We start from the raw sequence: 23483 nt of genomic DNA, 5'->3' as shown, positions 1-23483 counted from the left end.
GACATCTATTTCATATGTACACATGAAATAATGGGAAGACTCTTTTATCTTTGGTGGCGATTTTTAAGAACATCACCATAAAAATGTACGTAACCTCAAAAACTCCCAGCGTTACAAATAGATAGGTAGATGGATAGAGATATCTAAAAGTACCTGTGCATGTACCTATAGATGTATGCATGTTTAACAGCACTTATAAGCATGCACACACACGTATATATGGTGTTTTGCCTGCTGGATTGTACTTCCTTTCCTTTCAAGCTCCCAAAGGAAAACTGAGAAAATGACCACTCTACACAGAATTACTAAAGGCATTAAATGTATTTAATCTCTAATTTTCTAGCAGGTATTTTTAGTAAGCTAAGTAATAACTAAAATAAGTGTTTCCTCTCACAGCACACAGTTGTGAAACTTTAATTTATATGTTAATTTTTTAATTAAAGGGAAAAATTATAGAAGAGGGCTTAGTTTTCTTAAAAAGTACAGCATAATAGTCTAACATTAAACTGAAGTATTATAGTCGAGAAGAGTAACAGTCTGAACAGTCTGTCCTAATGCTCCCCTTCCCCGAAGACATCCAGGTAACCCTGAGGCTGAACTCGGTGCTTCCTACTGCCCGAGGAACAGCCCGAGACAGCTGATTCACTTATCCCAGGTCACCTTGTCAGAGCCCATAGAAATGCTCCACATCTTGCATTTAGTGACTGTGCCTGCCTCGGAGCAGGAGGCTCTTTCAGGTGCCTTGGGCACCATACAGGCAAGCAGAGAGGGGCGAGGAGGGAGGAAGGGAGCGGTGGTGACAGAAGATGTAGGACAGCACAGCCAATGCTGGAAAATAGATGAAGTCAGGAACAGCACTTTTGGTGCTTGAGTCTCCTGCTGTTTCTCTACTGCTCGAGGCAGGGATGAGGGTTGAGAACACAATGGTTTGTCATAAGCGTCAGAAATACCTTATTTAAAAGTGGCCTCTAACAAGATTTGGGGCTTGTGATTCATTCCTCTGATGTCATGGAAATGAAACAAATGTGTGTCATCTGGGCATGTTTCCAAATGGGTTGAAGGGGCATTAGAGACAGTGAATGAGTGTGCACGTGGAAGAACGTTGAAGATGGCCTCAATCTGAAGAGGGCAACTTAGTGTGTCCTGCAGGTGAATGCACTTGAAAAGTTTTAATCAGCAGGAGTTCTCCCTAGAGTTGATTCTGAATTAATCCTGTTTTGTTATTAAATATTTATATTTACATTACTGAGATAACAGTCTTGGCTAAGAATTCTGAATTCCTAACAAGCAACTATATTGGACGCTTCCATGGTGCAAGCTTAGGGATTTATAACCTGGTTTAAGTTTAGACTGGGACATATTCTTTCCAATGGATGTGTCCCTGCAATATACCTGTCAAATGTCTGATCTTAAAGGTAGACTGTAAAATTATTGGAAGAAACTATATGACCGTGCTTGCTTGAGATTTTCTCTATTAGAACACTATTTCACATGCTAGCTTTTTAAAATCATTTGTAGTCTCCATGTTAAGGTCTATAAACTTCACACTCAACTTTTTATTTCTGCTTTATTTCTGTTCTATGCATTGCCAAATATTGCTTTTGTGTAATTGAAACAGAGCTGTAGTTTGATTATTAAACAGAGGGAAATTAATTGCCTTCAGCTCTAACAGGGGAAGCAAAGGCTTTCGGTAGCAGAAAACCTTAAATTGTGGAAAAGTTGTTTTTTCTCAGAGCAGAGCTAGGGTGCAGATGCTGCTGGGGGTCAGCAGCCCCACCACCAAGGGCTGGCTGCCTGGTTTCACATGGTGGCTCAGGGGTATGGGTTTGACCAGGCATTTTCTAAGGGGAGTGTATGTAATTTATTTGTAGACTCCACCCCTCTTCTTTGTTCTGCCTTCATCTGTACCTTGAAATATTTGTACTCTACATGCCCCCCCTGTGCTGTGGGACACGTCCCCGGCTGTGCTGCAGCCCTGACAACTCTGCCCTGCGGTTTGGACTGGCTCTGCACCTGCAGCGCTGGGTTCTGGGGGAAACAAGGTTTTAAGAGGGTCAGGCAAAAGGAGGGTATCGGGTGTACTAAGCAGCATGGGTAATTTCCTATTTGAAGCCTAAGAAGAGAGAGAAAACAGCGTGTGACACAATGTGGGTACCATTTTTAACCCTAACATCAGGCGAGGACAACGCAGATTTCTGCCGCAGCCTGCAGATGGCCATGAGTTAAGTAACACAAACGATGCTTGCCAGTTGTTGACATGTCTGTGCAGAAGACACTCCTTTTTTATCTGCCACAGTTGCTTAAAACCAAAAATAACTACTTATCTTACAGTGAAAAGAAAAGTTTGAGGTACTTTAAAATGGTGCTAATCCTGAGCTGTACAATAGCAAAAAGGCCCAGGTGAGATCGGTGCTCTAAGCGAGATGAAGGAAAGAGGGGCAGGATTTTATTACATTTATAATTCTGTTCATCTTTTTACATGATAAAACTGTTGCCCTGTGCTAAAGAAAAAAATCCCTGTATCTTCCCTTTCCTGTGGAAGCTCACGCCTGACTTTCTCCCAGACGGATTTCTCTCTGTAGCATTTCTACAACGATACCATTAGCCTTTGAGCAGATGTCAGATAGTAAGGAACGGCTGCCGGCAGATCAAGTTGCTGCTGCCAACTCTCGCGAGCTCTGTGTCAGAAACAGTTGATTATAATGTCAGTACTGTCCAATTTACGGGCTTAAAGCAGCAGCTGCATACTGCATTTTCCCTGAAGTATTCAAAGATCCTGACTCTTAAAAACTTTGTAGTTCTTGTCATAGAAGTGGGGTAAGTGATTCTCTATTTACACATCTCTGTCTGCCAGGATAATTTACAGTTCAGCTTGATTTGCACGGGGATTGGGATCTTTTAAAATGTTATGCTCTGCCCATTTGTTGCTCTCTTGGGAAAACTCACTCTGCTCTGCAAATGGAACGAGTAAGCAGGCGTGTGTATCAGACCTTGATATTATTCAAGGGATCCTGAGCTAAGTAAATTAAGCTGAGCTAGAAATCACTTATTAATTCAACCATCTTTTCTATTTAAATACTGATTATGTAGTCTTGTGTATAGATTTTTTGGCTGGGTAAAGATTTGCGAGGAGAGGACATAGTGAAATAAACTGTGTTCCCTTGCTGAATGAGAATACAAAAGTGTAGTCAAATGTTTAAGTTTTGCTGGAGGAAACTACTATATAAGCAGCTTTTTAAAGTATGCAAGTGCATTATATGCTATATCTCTGCTCGGTTAAAGTTGAGGAGCTAAAGCAATCTTCCGACCCTTTTACTCTCATAGTAATAATCAAGTAATATTTGTTTTGCTCAGTGTGCTTTACGTTGTTGGGTTTGGTTTAATGCAGTCGTAAAAACCTTATTAAATGTAATATTTGCCATACATTCAATGTGTAATAATAATCCTCTGCCACTCGCTACTTTTATTAATATTAGCAAAGTAACTTAGGACTAGACAAGACCTCTCATTCAGAAGTACAAAACTTGTGTTTTTCAAACTTGATCTATTTAAAACTTTTTTTTTTAAATGCCATCTGTTTTTTTGCAGAGCTAATTAAGAAGGTACAGAACTGATTTTTGGGTTTTTGGTGGTTTTTTTTTTGTTGTTGTTTTTCCCTTCCTAAAATTCTTGTCTAAAACTTCTTATGGTCAAAATCTGTGCCTCTGTGTTTTGCAGTACTACAGTATTTTCCTCCCACCCCGTTCCTTTCTAATTAACAGGAAAGTGCAGAGGGCAATTAATTTTAATTACTATTTAGATATTAAAAGCTTTAGGAACTTTAATGCCTCTCGCTTTTCTTAGTACCATTTTATCTTCTTCATAATGACAATGTTTGAAATCTCTTATTCTTTCCAGCTTGTTGTTGTGGTGGTGTGTTAGAAGTGTGTGAAGAAAGACAGTGTCAGGGAAACAACAAACTTAGAGAAATTACTTCTCCCATCTGGCAGTGCTGTGCATTGGCTGCACATTTACCCAGCTGGATCCCTACTATTAACATTTCTCACAGTTCCTCCATTGCCTTGGTTGACTGTGAGATAGGGTGAAAGAGTTTAGCCTCAGGCTAATCTTTACATACCTTTTCTCACCCAGCTCTGGAAAGATTTTGTGACAGGAATGCATGGAACAAAAATATGATTGGCACTTAAAGAGGGGGCCAGATGCCACTGAACGATGTGAGCATCCTGGTCAGGTGCTGCGGGCAGCCAGGGAGAGGCTCTGCTTACCCAAACTCCTTGGGAGTTGCTGGACCGTGTGAGTTGCCCAGATCGACTACGCACATCTGTAAAGTTTAGCATACATGAGGTCATTTACAGGTTTATATAAGTCAAGCTGAAGGCCAGATGGAATGTCAGACCAACTCTGAAGTCTATTGCCCCCATTCACTACCTTATCTTTTTTCTTATTTTTTTTTTAAAAAACAAGAGCGTAAAAGTTTGCTTTCTAAAATTTATCTATTTTCTACCTGTTTATATGACTGATAAAAATATTGTCTCTGAAGATTCTTCCCTGTTCCTTTGATGCTATCTCAAAGTTAGGAATCTCTCTGCACAAAATCTTCCTTTTCCCTCCCCTGCCTTTTCTTATTTCATTTCTAAGAATACGCAAACAAGCAGGAGGAGCTTAGATTAGGCCACAGCTGTACTTTCCACAGAAATTAGCCTCTTATTCCTTTTAAGGACACAAGTGCTTGTCATTAACAAAGAATGGCCTGTTTAAAGTGGCAGGACAGAGTACACTATGTACGGCAAGGCAACAAGCAAAAAATAGAAGGAAGCTTTGTTGACCATTTTCAAATATGTAAGCCATAGAAATGGGCTTATGCAAAAAGTCTTTTTCTGACTTTCCACTAAGATACTGGGGGTTTATAGCATTTGAAAAGGTTGGGGTAAATAGGACTATTAGTATGCTTAAATGTGGTACATAATCAGCATCTATACCTTTAGCTTTAAGGTATTACTAATTACTACTATGAAAAGTTCTAAGGAATGCCATACTCAAATTATTAGGCACCACCTACATATATTAAAAATTGTTGTCTTTTTAGTATTTTAATATTCATTCTAAGTAGCAAAAGTATGACTACTTCTTATGGCTATGGTGGTTATAACCTTGGTTAAGTTGCTTTAGAGAAAAAAGATCTTGAAATAAATGTTTCATGTAATTCTTGGTGTACTTCTGTACGCAGTTGCCCACAGGAGCTGACCTGCCGGTCAGGTCAGATGTCCTTCACATACCTCACTTGTTAAAACACCTTCAGATCTTAAGGCGTATGAGTAGGACAACAAAATCACCCTGTGCTTTGAGGTTATAGCAAATCGTGCCATTGATGGTTTGTTTCAGCCCAGGCATCTGTATGTGATACAAACATGTAGTTCAAAACTTACGTGGACCCGGAAATCCTTGGATTAGAACTTGGCTTCAAGCTCCTTTTCCATGTTCATGGAATGTGTGTTTATGTGTGGAAAAATCCGTGCCTAGTGATGTTTGTTATCACTCTTTATTGATTTGAGAACACAAATTGCGAAAGCAACCTCTAACAGAATGATGGCTAGTCAGGCATGGCATTTTCCATCACAGATCATAAAATGTCCTGTTCATCGCGCCAGTGGAAATGCAAGTGGTTAATTCATCTGCCAACTGAAGTAGTTCAGACTCGGCTTATATGACATTACCTTCCCTGGTCAGGCTTCTTCAGTTCTGTCTTTTTTTTAGCAAGAGTTTTTCTGAAGTACTGTACCAAATACTAAATACTAAACACAGTCTTTGCAACACAACTAACTAACAAGAACTTATGGTTAAAGACTGCTGACCTTTGTGTAGCAGCACCATGTTATTTTCAATGTCCTTGGGATGACCTACACCCTTTTTGAACAACCTATTTTGGCTTTGGTACTAATACATTGCAATACTAACTCTTGAATGTCTTTTTTCCTGTGTTTCAGGCATCATGACTTGGACAAATGGTACAAGTCTCTATATCAGGTTTCTCATCTGGCTTCTTCTACTGTATATGTTCATCAGGAAGGTAATCCCTGAAGATAACACCGTTACAACCAAGAAGGGCAGAGTCAGAGGAATGAACCTGCAGGTGCTGGGGGGAACTGTGACAGCCTTCCTTGGAATACCTTATGGACAGCCACCCATTGGTAGACTGAGATTTCAAAAGCCAGAACCTCGTGAGAAGTGGTCAGATGTTTGGGATGCCACAAAACATGCAAACTCTTGTTACCAGCTTATAGACACTACTTACCCGGGATTTCCTGGATCAGAGATGTGGAATCCAAAAACTAACCTAAGTGAAGACTGCTTATACCTTAATTTATGGATTCCTTCTCCCAAACCTAAGAATGCAACTGTCATGGTGTGGATATATGGTGGTGGCTTTGAGACTGGGTCAACTTCCCTACCAGTCTATGACGGCAAGTTTCTGGCCAGGGTAGAAAGAGTCATTGTAGTTTCCATGAACTACAGGACTGGTGCATTAGGATTTTTGGCTCTGCCAGGAAACCAGGAAGCTCCTGGAAATGCAGGTTTGTTTGATCAAAGATTGGCACTTCAGTGGGTCCAGGAGAACATAGCAGCATTTGGAGGCAATCCAAAAAGTGTGACTATATTTGGAGAGAGTGCTGGCTCAGCTTCTGTCAGCTACCATATCCTTTCTCCTAAAAGCCATCCTTTATTCACAAGAGCCATCATGCAAAGTGGATCTGCAAATGCCCCTTGGGCTGCAATAACAGCATCCGAAGCCAGAAACAGAACAGTGGCTCTAGCTAAACAGCTCCAGTGTCCCACCAGCAATGAGACAGAGCTAATTCTCTGCCTCCAAGACAAGGACCCAAAGGATATACTGGAGAATGAAATTTTTGTTGTAACATATGACTCTCTTTTACGAGTATATTTTTGTCCAACTGTGGATGGCGACTTTCTCTCTGACATGCCAGAAACATTGATTGAGAATGGCCTTTTCAAACAAACACAGATCTTAGTCGGTGTTAATAAAGATGAAGGATCAGCATTTCTAGCATATGGAGTCCCTGGCTTCAGCAAGGATAGCAATGGCTTGATCAATAAAACAGCATTTGAAGCCGCTTTAACTCTGTCCTTCCCAGAAGCAAGTCAACTTGCAATAGAATCGATCATTTTTCAATACACAGATTGGGAAAATGAGCAAAAGCCAGAACATTACCGTGATGCCATGGATGATGTTATCGGTGACTACAATATAATATGTCCTACAATGGAATTCACAAAAAAATTTGCACAGCTAGGACACAAAGCATTTTTTTATTTCTTTGAACACCGATCCTCAAAGCTCCCTTGGCCAGAGTGGATGGGAGTAATGCATGGTTATGAGATCGAGTTTGTGTTCGGACTGCCTCTAGAAAGAAGAGTCAATTACACCAAAGCTGAAGAAATCTTAAGCCGGTCCATGCTGAGATACTGGGCAACTTTTGCGAAAACTGGGTAAGTTTGCTGTGGAAGTTTGTTTGATTGGTCAGATGCTTGTTTGTTTCACAGGCAGAAAAAGCCTAACAGTTTTAATGGTGATCTGAAGCCTGATGAGAATGATTAGGAAGGATTAATTGTTTGGCTATCCAAAATTCCTGTTTTAGTTCTGATAAAAACACCATCTTAGTAAAATAAACTGTTGTTGCGTAGCTCACTGTATTAGATGAGCTTAAGAAAATAATGTGCATAAAAGCAAATGCAAAACATTTTTTTTTTTTTGCCACACCAGCAGTTGTTACAAAGGAAAGGTAATGGTTTCAACTTTTAGAAACAAAATATTTCAAATTCTGGAAAGACTTCCAACTGTAGAAGTAAGAGCCAAAAGCCCAATTCCCTTGAAGATGTAATTTGCTCGGAACATGCAGGTGTATAATATGGGGGTATATTATGTTCACGTGATGAAGTGATTGGGACTGCAGGATGTGCTTTTCAGAAAGCCTTTCTTCCCATGTGTACTGTAAGTATAATCCTGGGTTTCACTGAAGCCGATGACAAATCACTTGCTATTTCCATTAGACTCATCTTTAAGTGAAATATATCCTAGCCTGTATAAGAAGCAAATAAGCATATTTCATTTGGATGTTTGAAATGGATTAAATACAACCCTTCATTCACTCTATTTAGCTGGCCAGGAGCAGCGAGACAGCCCTTGCTCTTCTCGGTGGGGTTGTGGGGCTTTCAATGCAGTATTCAGCTTGAAAAGAAAACATTCCAGTGCGGTGAGAAAACCAGTCACTACTGCAGTCATGTATGATTAGCCTCAAGGTTGCAAGCCTGATGGGATGGGGAGGTATCTTGTCTTCTCAAAAGCTTTGTTTCTGCTCTCCTGCCTGGGAAAATTATATATAAAAATATCTGTACCTGTGAAAGCATACAACCAAACACATAATCCATACTTTTAAAATATGTAATTAACTTAAATTTTAAAATCCTGCATAAATTTTATGTCCATAGTGGACTTTTCCTTTGATCTGTGAAGGATAATAAGATTTGTAAAGGCTAAAATCAACTTTGGAACAGGATTTAATCATTTTTCTTAATAGGTTAGAATCAGAGAAGATCACTATGCTTGTTTAGTCCTTATAACCTTGTACATAACAGAAAACACAGGTAGGATTTAAACATTTCCAGGGATGAAAAACCCAGAACAAATGTTGGTAGGTTGTTCTAATTCCACTTAAAATAGTTACAGTTATAAGAGGAAGTTTTGTATCTGGTCTGAATTTGCCTATTCTACTTCTGCATTTTCCAGGTGCTATATTTTACTTGCTAATTTCTAAGCTTTATATTATGAATTATGTTCCATATAGAGATAATTCTAAGCTCTATTCAAATAACCCTTCATCCTTTTTTTTTTTGGTCGGTTTTTTTTTTTGTTTGTTTGTTTGTTTTGGGTTTTTTTAAATAAACCAGGTTATACTCTTGAGACTTTCACTATAGTGCATTTTTTCAAGCCCTTAAATAATAACTAGGCGCCTTCTTTAAAACCGTGATTCATCAACACCTTGTTGGAATTAATCACTGTCATCCCCAAAGAGTCCTAATTACAGGTGTCATCTATCGCTTCTAGTTCAGCCTGATAGTCCCCTGTTTCTGCACCCAAGGCGAGTACTCTTTGCCCTGGCCGCGGGGTTACGCTAGGAGCTGCTGTGTGCCTGCCTGGCCCGTGATCCACCCCCACCCCACGCCTCTCCTTGGGCCATGGCACTGCTTCAGCTCCGAAACACGCTGCACTTGGTGGCTGCCAGCCCAGCCCTGCCTAGTCCCTTCACGTGATACCACGAGGTGGACTAACAGCTTATTTTTATGTGTATCCTTTTTTTAACAGGTTTGCTTATCAATAGGTGTGATGGATTGTTTGCCTTGATATAGAGGAATATTAATTACATTAACAAGTTCTATCCCCTGTATATGTCAGAGCCTGTAATTTCTTTTTTTGTCTAAGTGATGAGAGTATTAAAACTCAGATATTTAGGATACAGATAGCTATACTCATCAATCCATAATGCTTGAATACAGCTTTTATTCTCATAAAATGTAATGTAAAATTTAATCTATGAGCTCTTCCTCCTTCCCTCTTTACTCAGAGCCTGAGGACACTGTTCCATATGAATTTGGTGTGAAAGCCTGTAGCACAGAGGAATGCATTCGGCAGGGGTGTACGGTCTGGCACTGAGCTATGCGGTTGATTTATCAATGCCAAAAACGCATCTGATGATAGATTCCTAAGATGAAGTCTGCACAATGAGGTCAGGTAAAGCCTGGTAACAATTCCTGCATCACGGAGACATGCTATGACAGCATTGCTTGGAAAGCGGTGTCATTAGGCCCTTAGTGGAGAGCAAACCGAGCGAAGGCTCCTTATTACATACTGCAGCTTTGCAACCTGCCCTGCAGGAGCGTGCAGTCAGGATCGTATAGCAGAGACAGCAGATCTTTCCATTAAACAGCACTATTCCTTAGCAGAAAGGAAAAAAAAAAAATTCAGGTCTATAATAGATTTTGCAGAACAGTATTTACATTTCCATGAACTATTGCTTTCCACTGGATTAGATATACATATATGTATAAAAATCTCAATAACCTGCTATGCAAAATAGAGTACGCTGTCCCTGTCACTGTACCTAGCTAAAATTAGACAACATAAGGTACGTTCAGGTTTAAGTTTATAGACAACAGCCTCATCATCTAGTCTGACTATCATTCACACTATAATTAGATTAACCCACAGATTGAATTTCAAGTGGTTTCCACAGCAAACAGCAGCTAATCCCTTCCTCTGCTTCCACCACAAGTATCAAACCCATCACTATTAGGGTAAACAATACAGTCATGCAACTTAGGTAACAGTAAAAGATCAGGTCGGTGTTAACCCATTATGGGACACTTTCCTCATGGTCCAGATCAGAGACCCCTAAGGCTCCATAGTGCACAGTGAGGGGGGAAACAACAAAAATTGTTAATAACCCCTAAAATGATAGGTAAGCCTTGTTTTCCCAGCACCTTCGAGCACACAGTAAACATTTATAAAGAACTGGGGAAGCCCTGTTTGACATGATATTTGTAGTAAACTCTTGCATGATCAAAGCACAAACATCTGAGGGGAAAACTACTTTACCATTGATGTCTCTAGTAGATGAGGAGAAAATCAAGCAAAAAGATGAAAATCAGAAATATTGTACAGCATAATTTTTAGTGAGAGTGTTTGACCTAATATTCTAATGTACAGAAATACAGAAGCACAAGGGAAGGCAGAGCAGCCTTCAGAGGAAGGGAGATAAGGTAGAGTCAACAAAAGCTGAAAGAAATCAGTTTTCTCCTGGTACTTTCTGGCTGGGATGGACGGAGAGGCGGCTCGGCTCACCGCATGCAGGGCTTGCTCACAAGGGGTCTTCAAGCTCATACTTGGGCCTTAATGATCTCTGGGTTTCATTCTTACATGAGCACTAGGAATAAAACCTAGTCAAGTCGAAGGTATGCCCCGTAGCAGCATTTTCTGTTTCTGTCGTGGCTTAACCGCAGCTGGCAACTCAGCCCCAGGCAGCCGCTCGCTTGCTTCCCCCTGGTGGGATCAGGGAGAGAATCGGGAGGGTACAAGTGAGAAAACTAATGAGAAACAGCTAATGTCATGTAAGAACAAAAGAAAAGATGTTAGGGAGGAAAAAAGAAGTGACTCCTTCAAAGGATCCCAAGAGTGTAAGGGATGCTCTCGGCTTCTCCATTGCTCAGTAAACAGGAGGAGACTGTCAGCCAGCTCCGGCTTCCCACTCGCCCATCATCCCTGCCAGTAGCTGATGCAATTTCCCAAGTCTCTAGGCACTTTTTGTTTCACATCCTTGCTAAAAATAAATAACTGACCATTTTTGTTGGAGAATTATCAGGGGTAAAGATGTTCTAGTTTTCACTATGAATGGGGAATGCAGCTGACTCAGCAGGAGACAGGGCAAGGCACTTCGCCTGTGAGGCTTGAAGGTAGACGCTGGCTTTCTACACCAGTGCCTCTCTTCGGTACCCCAGGGAATGGTGTCGGGTTTAGGAATCTGCCATTATTTACATGGTCTGTAACATCTGTGAAGACCCTGCTGAAACAGTTGTCTTTGAGAATAAGCTGATGCTTTTCAGTCATGAGATTCCCTGCAGATTTCTTATCCAGAACAGGATTCAGTGGCTTGGGAACCTTTGGAATTATGGATACCGTAAGTGCTTCTGTTACTGCACGTAGGGACAGGCTGCAGTATTTACTCATATAAATAATGTTACTTCATGTCAACTAGCCTGAGAAGAAGCGAATAAAATAGAGAAGCAGATTGCCTCATGGGTCTGCCTGTTCAAGCAGTTGATACTGAAGAAAGGACAGACTGGGAGGCTCATAAAGCTCCTGGTAGAGATATTTAGGATCAGCCCTTTGGATTATATCTAGCTAATGCTAATCCTGATGCTTGTAGATAGACCAGCCACCATGGAGCTGTGGCTAAGCAGATTGGCACTGTGGGTCACTTACCCTCCAATTATACACCCCCATATCTCTTCCCCTCAGAAATATGCTCATGGTTTATTTCAAGAGCAAATCTAAGTAATCAGTGGTACAGATTGTCTGTTAGACTCCTGCAAAGACGTGCTACAGGTGGACAAAAATACCATGCTCTGATCCACAGTGTTTAGAGGACCATCACTCCATTATTCCGTGAGACATGCAGCTGGTTGTTGCCCTTCCTGGCGTGGCTGAAGTGCCTCTGCCTGCCAGTCCTGGGCATTTCCAGACACCAGCATGCCAGGGAGCCTGAACTCTGCTGGCAGCTGAACACTTGTATTTTCTAATGACCTTTTCACTTTTAAATTGGATTCAATTTACTGAGGGAGAAAATGCATAGGTAGGAACATCCTGGCTGAACAGTGGGAAGTTAAGTCCTGAGGTGGATGCTGATGTCTGCTAAGGTGCGGAGAAAGGTAACTATTACTGAACTGCCAATGTAGCCCTGGGATTGGAAGACAAAGGCTTCCAGGTATGGCATTTCCTTTTCTGTCACTTGAACACCTCTGTTGTTTCATTATCACTGCAATTTTAAATGAATAGACTTTTGGTATCAAGTAAGGTTGACCAAGTATCCCAGCCGTTCCTAGTGCTATTAGCATAATTCCATAAAATACTTTTTTCTGCATGAATTTAAGCCTTGAAAGAACAATATTTTCATCACACCCTCAAGAAATCTCTGTTCTACAAGTGAGAGAAGAAAAAAGATTATTACTGGTGCTGTCTGAATAAATCAAGTATAATAAAATATTTGGGTTATAAGAAAGAACAGATTACAAAATCGATTCTCTTGATTTACACTTTGATTTAAAATTCATCCATTTTTCCTGACCTAGGGTCTCCTCAACTGATTCTTGAATTTAAGAGCATTGGCAGTAGAATATAAAATGTTAGCCTTAAAATAATTTGTTAAAATCCCAGACATCACCAGAATTAGACAGGCAGAGAGATGTAGTCAAATTACATTCAGCAGGAAACAGGAATGTGATTTCATATGGAAGGGGCTGGATGGACTCAGCACAGTTGTGTTTGTGTACAAGTTCATTTTAACAATATTAAGTTAGTTTACAGTGGACTTCTCTTGAACGTTTTCCTAACAATATTAAGTTAGTTTACAGTGGACTTCTCTTGAACGTTTTCCAGCACACTTCATTTTAAGCGACATCCATGGTGAAAGAATTTAAATTTCTCTTTTTAAACACTTAAGGTTAATTTTTCTGCTGTACTTTTGTTATTCTTCAGAAAGCTTTTGAAAGCAAGCGACACTAACAGGTACTATCAATCATAACCAGCAGAATGCTCTGCTAACTCTAGTAAGAGGAAGTTTTATTTATCATGAAAAAATATATGGCATCCCAAATCAATTGTTGCTAGGTTATGCCTGTTGCATTACTTTATTCATTACATTTGTAACTGTATTCTTTAGACATGAGTGACGTAAAGTGACAAGGAGACAGACAAACCAGAGGAGATGAAAACTCAAGTAAGAATGTAGTGGAACATACAAAGATAATATTTTTAAGGCTTTGTGAAAAATGTTTTGGATAAAAGGAAACTGGCAAAACTTGTCTCACTGCCAGTTTTACAACTGCTGAAACAAATCTTTGCTGCTTTTTCTATAAAGTGAAGCCTTTGAAATATTTCTTCCTATGTTTTAGGGGAATTTGTGAGGCTTTGATTGTCCCACTAAAGCTCTGAAGTACTTTGCCTGGTTATTATTGCCTTTCCCTGATGTTCCACTGGTAGACATATAATAAATTTCAGCGCTCTTGCTACCAACTTATCACAACATGTTTATAGGGAGTAGTTTCAGAACAGTGAGAACAAAAACAACAGCCTCATATAGAGTCCAGACAGCAGATCAAACTGGGGACCTATATAGTCTATGTATGGAAAGGACAATATACTGGAGGGAAAAACAAAAACCAAAAAAACTCCACCCCCTTTTAATTTTCTAATACTTCAGAAGCTAGGAAGCTTTACATACCACTAAGGCATTTCGTGGTAAGACGTTTACTGTGGGTTGTATTTCTTCCAAAGATAAGCCCAGGTGCACAGGGACAGAGGCAGATGCCTGGACTGGAGCCACTCAGCTGAGACCTGGTGCTGGTCCTCACAGGTTCTTCAACCACACTGGAACTGTAGCTTATCTGGAATAAGTAATTTGTCATCTTAACCCGTGATTTGACTGGATCCGGTCAAGAATCAGAACAAAAGATTTCTGGCTGTGAGGTAAAAACACCAGGAGTATAAACGAAGCATGACAGAGGTTTCTAAAAATACAAAAAGATTAGGGAAAGTCTTCCTTTCCTGTGTTAGGGAAAAGCAAAGCTTTAATTCTGATCCAAAAGGGCACATGCATTCTCACACTCACTCTCTTTCACGGGAATAATTTCTGAGCCATAAAAAAAAAAAAAAAAAAAAAAAGAAAAGTGGAAATCAGTCATGAACAAAAAAGGTCAAATTTAGGAAATTTATTCCTATTTCTCCACCTTCATTTTTTGGTTTTTGGGTTCTTGAAAGTGATTAATCATCTTTTCATGGTCCATACATATTTTTTATATTCAGAAACAGTAATGGAAACATCTTTTTAGTGATCTATTTGGATGTAGTACATCATGGAAAAAATCAGTAACTAGAGACTTGCATTTGGCAGTCATGTCTCTCTTTCTGGCTTGCAAGCTGACAAGCTGTCATTGAATTTCAAAACTGAAAACAGGAGTATTTGATTCAGTCATCTTTTGAAAATAGGTCTGGAATACAAATTGTTTAGATTGGTTTAATATTATTACAAATATTGCAAAATTCCAAGAAGACTTCTTGCTACTTTCCATATGTGCAGCAAACGCAATTCCAGCCATACAGATTTTATTCTCTAGAACAGATTTTCAAACACAAGATGAGAGCATCTATTAAGGAAATTTCCAAATACTTTAGGAGCAATTGAATGAGACATAAAACTAAAATCTAAAACTATAATGCAAAGGTTTGCCTTGAACGTAACACTGGCAATGCTTTATGGGAAAGGGCAAGCTCTAATATAATTGTCAGGGGCTGCAGGATCAAACCCACGAATGCTAATGCACAGTCCTGGGACTAAGCAAGGGGAACCCCCAGGTTTTGCTGTCAGAGCCACAGACACACAAACATGCACACGCAGGCACAAGAAAAGAAATTACAAAGTGGATCCTTTTGAGGTGGGTTTTAGTAGAGCTCTTCTGCCTTTGGCTGTAAAAGGAGAGAGGGAAATATCTTGGATGTGGCTGTACTGGGCCCCTGCTGTGCCAAGAACCTGGCAAAAAGCCTACAAATGTTTTGGGGGGAGGAATGAAGAGGTATGACTGTTCCAAGAGTTGAAACAAAATCATGGTATGATTGCTACCTCTAAATTATGGAGTGGGATTAAGAAGCCTAGATAGAAATAATTTAGTTTGATGGGAAGTACCCGAGTAAGGAAGATGGGAAACAAGAGATGGAAATGATAACAGATGCAACAGGCTAGGTGAACAAGAAAAGACATTAAAAAGAGAGAAAGAACAAAAAGAGATGGAAAGATAAAAGAAGAAAACATCTTAAAGTCTTGCTAACTGTTTTGGAGGGTAAAAGAATCTGTGAACAGCAAAATGAAGGAAATGCATGCATGAATTTATGTGTGAGGCAAGTTCACATAAAAGAACAATACACTTCAGAGATAATCTAAGGTTAGGGATTACATTCCTTGTACCCATAACTTCTGCAGGCATGCAAACACATGGTTGCAGAAGACACTGAAATTCTAATTAATGTCCACCCACAGTTAAACCTCTTCTTAAGGGCACTCTTCTTCCATGCTACTTTTCTGCAGCTTAGTCCTTGTTTCATCATCAAAAGACAGAAATTGAAGTTTAAAAGGTCTGCAAACTCCATTTTTCCAGGTGGTTCTGGAACACTAATCACAAGTCCTACTGAGAAATTTCACATGAAGAATGGAAACCTTTCGGTACACATTTTAATTTACTCCCCAATACAAGAGATTGGCTTGTTTCAGGGAAGTGGCAAAGGGGAGAAAAGAGGAAATGAGGAGCAGCAGAGGTTACCCAACACCATATTTTTGAAGGTAGCTCAATATGGTGTTTAATTTTTTTTCAATCAGCTGTAAGAGGAGTCACTTGTGGATAAATGTAGTTAGCAATTTAGCCACAGGATTTGTGAGATTTTGTCCCCACAAATCTAGAAGCTGCACCAGTAGAAATCGGGCATTTCATGCTTGGAGTTAGTGACGTTACACAATTATATGCTAGCACAGATGTAAAATTAAAAGCTGCCATCATCTGCTTTCCCAGACATCTCTGGCCACCATCTGTGTTCTCTACCTTTCCTGGAGGGAACATAAGACAACTTCCTAATTTCATTCAATACAAACTATGAAGAGTTTACCTCAAATATACACCAAAGTGATCCTTTTTTCTACTGGAACTGCTATTCAAATACTGTGATTTTTATTTTAACTAATAAAGTTTTAAATATGAATGCTCTTATGAATGCTATTCACCATGGTGTTCTCAAAGAGTAGCATCCAAGTGAATTTTCTATACAACTGGAAATGTTTAGAGGTTTAACAGTTGTTTTTTCCTCATTATGAAGTAACCTGCATACTATAATTTCCACAGAAGCCCCCTCAATTTTGGAATAGAAGGACTTTGAATAGGCTCAGAAATTCTCCCCTCTTTATATACCATTTCTTCTTGAGAGCATACCTTTTGTCTTTTCCAGTCCAAATGTTGGTATCTGGAGATCTCCCTCTTGGTGCAGGTCAAATCAGACTCAGAGGATGTCAAAATGCTGGAACATAATTTGTGTTCATCAAAGAAAGAAAGGTACATGTAACTTCCACTTGTATGAGTCAAAACTACAATGACTTTGTAACAGAGATAAGTATATAACTTTCTTTTTTTTTTTTAGAAAAAAATTAAATATTCGGCGAGGGGAGGTGTTTGTGAATACTAAAGCTTCTTATTTACATTTGGCATCATGAAGCACCAATGGTTCTGTTTCAGACGAAACAATAATGCATATACATGTTACTGAAAGCTATCTAATGGTTTCATTTTATAGGACTGCTCAATTTGGCCTAGAATGCATAGTAGCTGATGTTTGTGATTCATGCTTTTCCTACCATTCACAGAAATAAAACAGTGGCAGTAGTGGAAAATATCAAGAAAAATGGTACTATGATGAAGTCCATCAGGACACAATGAATCTAAATGATATTATTTGGTGCACAGTTATGTGGAGCATCAATCTTGAAAAGAAACCATGGTCAGAGCAATTACAATTGAAAACGAATCTCAAATATTATATCCTAGTACAGTATCTACTACAGAGTCTGTACTGAAAATTTGGTGTCTAGAGAGAAGGAAAACATTCAATCCATTTATCTAACAATTTCTGACTGTCTGGGATGAGCTCTATCAATGGGAGAGAAAGCAAGAGATGGAAACGGCAGTCATATAATACATGTGAGTACAGTACTCACTTTTTGTCACAACCAGCTGGGCTGACAAATTTTAGCAAAGACACTGGGAATTCAAAATACAGTATTAACAGTTCCATGGCAAGAAAAACATTTTTTCTCTCCTTTTACACACTCTCTTTAGGTTTCTCCTAGGAAGCAATTCTGGTTAAAATGCTATGTAAGTTTATGTTTTTCCAGGTCATGAGAAGGAGAGAGGAGGTTGTAGAGGAGATAAGACAGTTTCAGAGGATGAGCAAAAGGGCAAGTGCGATCGCCTTCCTGTCTACTTATTCTTTTGCTTACCTTCTGCTGAAGTTACTTCCTCCTTCAAGGTCTCAGTAGGGTTCAGAACCTTCTTCCATTTCCAAAGAGGCCTCTTCAACCTCTACAAGTAAGACTTAAAACTATAGTTACATTTGATTTCTTGCTTCAGACAAGAGGATGAAAAAATAACAGCTTTGAAAAGTGGTCCTTGAAAGCTAAAACTGATATCATACAAAAGGGCATAAGGATCTTATAAAATACTTTACAGGAACATTTTTTTTAAAAAAATATTCCTTTAGAAATAAAGGAGGACTAAGTCATAGTATTGCCCCTCTCGTGACTATCCAAAAGTGATGTAAACACAAACTGTGAATATTCACACCAGAACATGGAGTCCTGGAGAAGGTGCGACATCATTGTGAATTCTGTCCAGGATGAGAGAAGCTTCTTTTGTAAACAGCTACAGGTATTTCTCCAGCTGGGACCTGATCCAAAGCTTTTGAAGTCAATCAATCTGTTCCATTTGTTTGCATTTGGATCAACCCCTAACTAATAAGTTGATTCACCTCAAAAAGTGCTGGACTTGAAGCATCATGCAAAATAATGCCTCAGACGCAAGGCATGTTAAGTAGAAGGTATAAAATACTTTTGAAAATTCTTTACTGCTCTATCACAATACATAACCTAAATGTGTAAATGACTACAAATATATGTTATAGGTATGTTATGTTAGACACTTGTCACATTCAGCTTAGTGTGACTGTGAGCATCAGATGAGTGGTAAGTATTTCTTAAAACAAGACAGGATAAAACATATTTTTGGTGGATTAAAATTACCTTCATATTAATGTCAAAATTTCATCCATTTCTCTGAACTCAATTTAACTTCAAATCTTTTGGCTTCTTGAAGTCGTACCATTAGGTTGAAGATTATTCACTAGTTTGGAGTTGTTGGTTGTTGGTTTTTTTTTTCTTTTCCTTTTGTCAATTGCCGTTCTCACTGTGGCAGCCTCCAGCATCGCAGACTCTTTCCATTTTCAGAGCTTTCTTTTCTTTCACCAGAAATGAGGCTCTGTGATGGAAAGCTGGGAGATTCAGTCTCTTCTTTACACCCTTGTCAAAACTGTGCAGAACATGCATGTATTTGGGAGGTATCACCTGAGATATTGAGGGTTCTCTGACCCTCAGGGCTTTAGGACTGTAGAGAGGACAGGAGACACAAGTCTGATACTCACAGTCCTCACTCAGAGGGACCCAGATGATACCAAGACAAAGTTGTTCTCATTTAAATCAATGTAGATCCTCATTATTAATTAAAGGTAAATTTAGAGAAAGGTCTGGTCATGCTTAACTTTACTGGTTGCTCAGGAAAGGACATTTTAACTTGCTTTCTAGTGCTAGTGGCTTATAGAATGGTGGGATTGCTGTTCCAGACCTCGTATGACAATCGTATCTCACCATACGCTATAAAGATATTGGAGTTTGGGGCAGGGGCTCCTGAAATAACACTGAGCTTTGCTGGAACATTTTCACGGTGGAGGAGACTTACGTGCAGGAGTGCCAGCGTGGGCCCAGGAGGCTGGAAATCCACAGGCAGGGTCTGGAGGGCTCATTAGCTCTGGCTCGGCTTGCCCAGCTCGTTATTACTCCTGATACCAGCGCAGAATCCAGTCCAGGAGCCAGGGATCTGAAGCACTGATCTCCTAAATGCCTTGCAAGCATGCCCAAAGAGCTAAGGCAGCACATCCTGGATCTAAATGTCTCAAATACTACATTATTTATGGCCAACATCTTAAGATCTACCTTGTCAATCCCTGACATATGGCAGGAATTCACAAATAAGTACCAAGACATGCACAGGCAAGAATCATTTTGACTTGATGGGTGCTTCATGAAGCTGCTTTGAGCAGAACACAATAAGACCAAAAAAGAAGCAACAGCTTGTTGCTTCATTTCCTGAAACTGATATCAGTTGTAATAGTGCATACCACGATAATTTATAGTTTAAGACATTTAAACACACAACTGCTGTCACCAAGCTGGCATCTGGAAGGAATATCCTGAGCTTTTTTTAGCCTGTGAAGGTGTAAGAAAGCCTAGCTGCAAAGGTCCTTCTCCAATTTCTATCAGTTAAAAAGTATGCCAGCTGGATCCTGCAGGTTTCCTCAAGGATCAGCAGAAGAAATAATATTTACCTACGATACAACTTGCAAAGCAGTTTCCTTTTGCTGTGGCTCAGGGGCACTTTATAGTCACTAGATTATGAACTTGCGTGTGATCTGTGAGAGAGAACTGAACACAACAGAACGTAATGAACTTCCCATAAACAGCTGCTTAACAAAAGTAATTTGGAGGATTCAAACCCGCAAACTCTCTCCGGTTTGCAGTACTCAGTCATAGGAGTCCCTTTGTTCATTACAGTGAGAATCTGAGCAAGGCTCAAATGTCGCAGAATCAGGACCAATGATTTTTACAGCTTATTAAGGAACAAATGAATGAGAAAGGTTTAATTACTACAGACTTTCAGAAACTGGCTATTATTTTCTCACGAGTTTCAATTTACAAGAACCCACTTCTAATATTATGATTTATTATAATTTAATAAATAAAGCAATGTTTTTAAACGTGACCGATTTAATTTGTTTTTCTAAGTTCCCAGTTCTTCCTAGTGCTACAGGAGCACAGGCCTGATACCCTAAGAATGCTGATGCCAGGAGGCTGGAAGGAAGCTTAGTGTAGGAAACAGACAGTCACGGCTGCTTTCCAGTCACCCAGCACTGCGCAGGCTGGCAGCACCCTTGTCTGAGTTGCCACCTTTCAGTACGGTATTTTTTAGAGCTTTGTCATTATAAATGGCACCACTTACCCTTTTCAGCTAATAGGTTTGATGGCTGATCTCTTTCCCATTAGTCTAAGAGGATAAAGACCTAAACAGAATATTTTAAAATAAAATAGTAAGTGTGGCACTGCATTTGTACAGAGGTTCCATCAGTTCAATAGATAGGATGGTTAGTGATTAGCTGATACAAAGGAATACTCTGAAAAGCTGTCTCAAAAAACCCCAGCCAACTAGCAGGGTAACTTGTTATGCAGTATCATGTACAATGAGCACCAACTGGTAGCAGTAGTGACATCAAAAATAATATCTGTATTTGTGAAGTAATCACGTCAGCCTTCCAATTCACTCATATAGCAGTGGCACTTCACTTATTATTCCAAATGGGCCAATTCACAAACTTTTGATAATGGATAGAAAGATACCCTTGTCATCTTGCCTTTGCTTCTGCGGTTTCCCATAACAAAAAATCTCAAAGGGTACAATTTAATATAAAATATTTTGGCATAAAAATTCTATCCAGGGAGCCCATAAAACCATTTTAGTAAGTGGTAGATAATTAGCTGATTCAGGAAAATGTTCTGGATAGTTGTCTGAATTTTTTAAAAATCTAAGAACAAATTAATTATATTGAATCATACATCAGTGTACAGAGTTGATGATGATATTGCTTCAGATGCAACCTATGTATTCATGCAGCGAGAGCCTTTCAGATTTATACAGGCCCCAGTCTCTGAATGGAAAACCTATACAGTAATTAGAGCCTCTGGAGAGGTTTTTGCAGGGGGTTTTTTGGGTGTCTTTTTTTGTTGTTGTTGTTTGTTTGGTTGTTTTTTTTCTCCCAGGTGTTACAGATATTTCTTCATCCTTTCACTTGCTAACTTTCCTTGGAAAAGTTTCCAGAACAGGTTCATTTTCTCTGTTCCAATAGCTAGGACTGCTCCTCAGGTTAAGGACTTCAAGCCTTCAACCTCAGAGCCCTCTCTGATGTCTACTTAAGAGTGAGTCATTTGAACTAATAGCCCGGTATGAAGAAACATTTTGGCGTTAAGCCAAATTGTCTGAGGGTTTGAGAAGATTCAACCAGTAGATAATAGTAAAATCTGCTCCTCTTTTAAATAGGACTAGGCTGGAAAATATCCATGAAGCTCCCAGTCCTACCATCCAAGCAAGGCCTTACACAAACAGGCACTGTCGCTACACCATCATTCCCCTGGGGACCACACCATTGCCCAGAACTGATATTAACATGGCAGTTGTTGTGCTGCGATGAGAAAATGAACATCGGTATAAATATCACACATCGTGGCCTTTAGAAATTATGTGAGACATCTGGATGTTTGCCTGACTAATGCCGCAAACGCTTCCCACCCCTCTGCAGGGAGCAGCACTCCGGAGGGCTGGGGCAGCTCAGGCGTGCCTGGTGCTCCTCACCAGCTCTCCTGCTAATTAGGAGTGCCCTTCTGTCCAAGTGGAAAAGAAAGAAAACAACAGAATATTTTCTTCTAGACTGGGGAAGAAGGAAAAATAAAATAAAAATGGGTTCATCCATTTAGATTAGATAAATAAGTATATTTCGATTGGGTATGTTTGTTCAGTGCCAGCATGATTTAATGATGCTCTACATGAGACAACCACTAATAAAGCAACTGCAAAACTAAGATAAATTTTTAAGATACAAATCTTGTGGCCTTTTTCAAAATATACAATATCCCTGTCATAACTCATCTGAAGTCAATGAGATCGGTCTTTGATTGAGGAGGCATCAGCAGGAGGAACTCAGGCTTTGGCAGTGCCACAGGAAGAAGCACAAAGGGCTGGCATAGCCTGGCCTTTTGAGGAGCAACACATTGGAGGCAAGAGCTTCGATGCAGACCCATCACATGATGGTGGTATTCAGGAACCCTTACCATCCTTCATTATTTAAATCTACCTTTAGCTTTATTAAACAAACAGATGAGTTGACTTGCGGTGCAGTGACAGCTCAGTCTGTGATGTCAGTTGTTAGCTGGCATCTTTGTTTCTGTTATAAACCACACCACTCTGCTTACAACCCCTCACTTGTCAGCTGTTGATACTATAGCCCAGTTGTCTTCTCACACTTTTGTTCATTTTTCCTGAACCTTGGATTTCTCTGCCCTGTGCTATCTTACTCCCTTTCACCTGGTAGAAAACACAACCAAAATTCACAATGTCACAGCAAAAGCAGGTTTTGTATTTATGTAATTAAAGGAGTTAATTATGTAAAAGCACAAACTCAAAGCACATTATTGACTACATTCACTCCTATCAGGTGTCATACCTGTGCTGTGCTGCTGCACAAGTGTTTGCAGGGCTGGAAACCACGCTGTGCTGCTGGTAGCCTTCTTGTAGCTCTGAAGCAACCTGGAGCAGAACCACAGGAGCCTCAGCAGCTCGCTGTGTTTGCAGCAGACGCACGCAGAACTGTCCCTCGCTCCCTGGGGTGAAACATTTACAGTAGGCTTCTTATTTGGTGCTGAGCTGACTATTTCCATAATTCTTAAAGGCTTTATAATGCAACTGCAGAAAATGTGCAAGAGATGGGGTTATTGCTGTGGCTGCATTCACTCTAAGGCTGTCCCCTCTCCCTGTTATCTTGTGCCCATGGTAACACACTGTAAAATGCCACCCCATGAAAAAACAGCTGATTGCCAGTACTGTCTGACAGCTCACAAGGAATCATGAACACTAATAAAAATGATTCACGTTCACTGTCTCCTCCCTTTAAACCAGCCGTTTAAAAGAAAAGGGGGGCAAACTGACAATGAGCATCAGTATCAGTGGTT

At 39.8% G+C, this 23483-nt stretch overlaps 1 protein-coding gene and 1 long non-coding RNA gene across 2 annotated transcripts in view; one reads left to right on the top strand and one right to left on the bottom strand.

Annotated features, from left to right (window-relative positions):
* The first annotated feature begins 2621 nt into the window (after positions 1 to 2621).
* BCHE (butyrylcholinesterase) overlaps positions 2622 to 23483 on the top strand; it is a 32221-nt gene continuing 11359 nt past the window's right edge. The window contains exons 1-2 of the mRNA XM_056358720.1: positions 2622 to 2817; positions 5985 to 7506. Of these exons, the coding sequence (XP_056214695.1) occupies positions 5990 to 7506 (1517 nt within the window). The 5' untranslated portion in view covers positions 2622 to 2817; positions 5985 to 5989. The remainder of the gene's footprint in view (positions 2818 to 5984; positions 7507 to 23483) is intronic.
* LOC130158182 (uncharacterized) lies at positions 9045 to 17032 on the bottom strand. The gene is made up of 3 exons (XR_008825198.1): positions 16819 to 17032; positions 14070 to 14232; positions 9045 to 11113 (listed from the first exon to the last, which is right to left on the bottom strand). It is a non-coding gene; the product is annotated as an uncharacterized LOC130158182 (long non-coding RNA).

This window comes from Falco biarmicus, chromosome 13 (genome assembly GCF_023638135.1).
Source record: "Falco biarmicus isolate bFalBia1 chromosome 13, bFalBia1.pri, whole genome shotgun sequence".
NCBI classification, from domain to species: domain Eukaryota; kingdom Metazoa; phylum Chordata; class Aves; order Falconiformes; family Falconidae; genus Falco; species Falco biarmicus.
The sequence above is the reverse complement of the archived record's forward strand: the minus strand, read 5'-3'. Positions and strand labels throughout refer to the sequence as shown.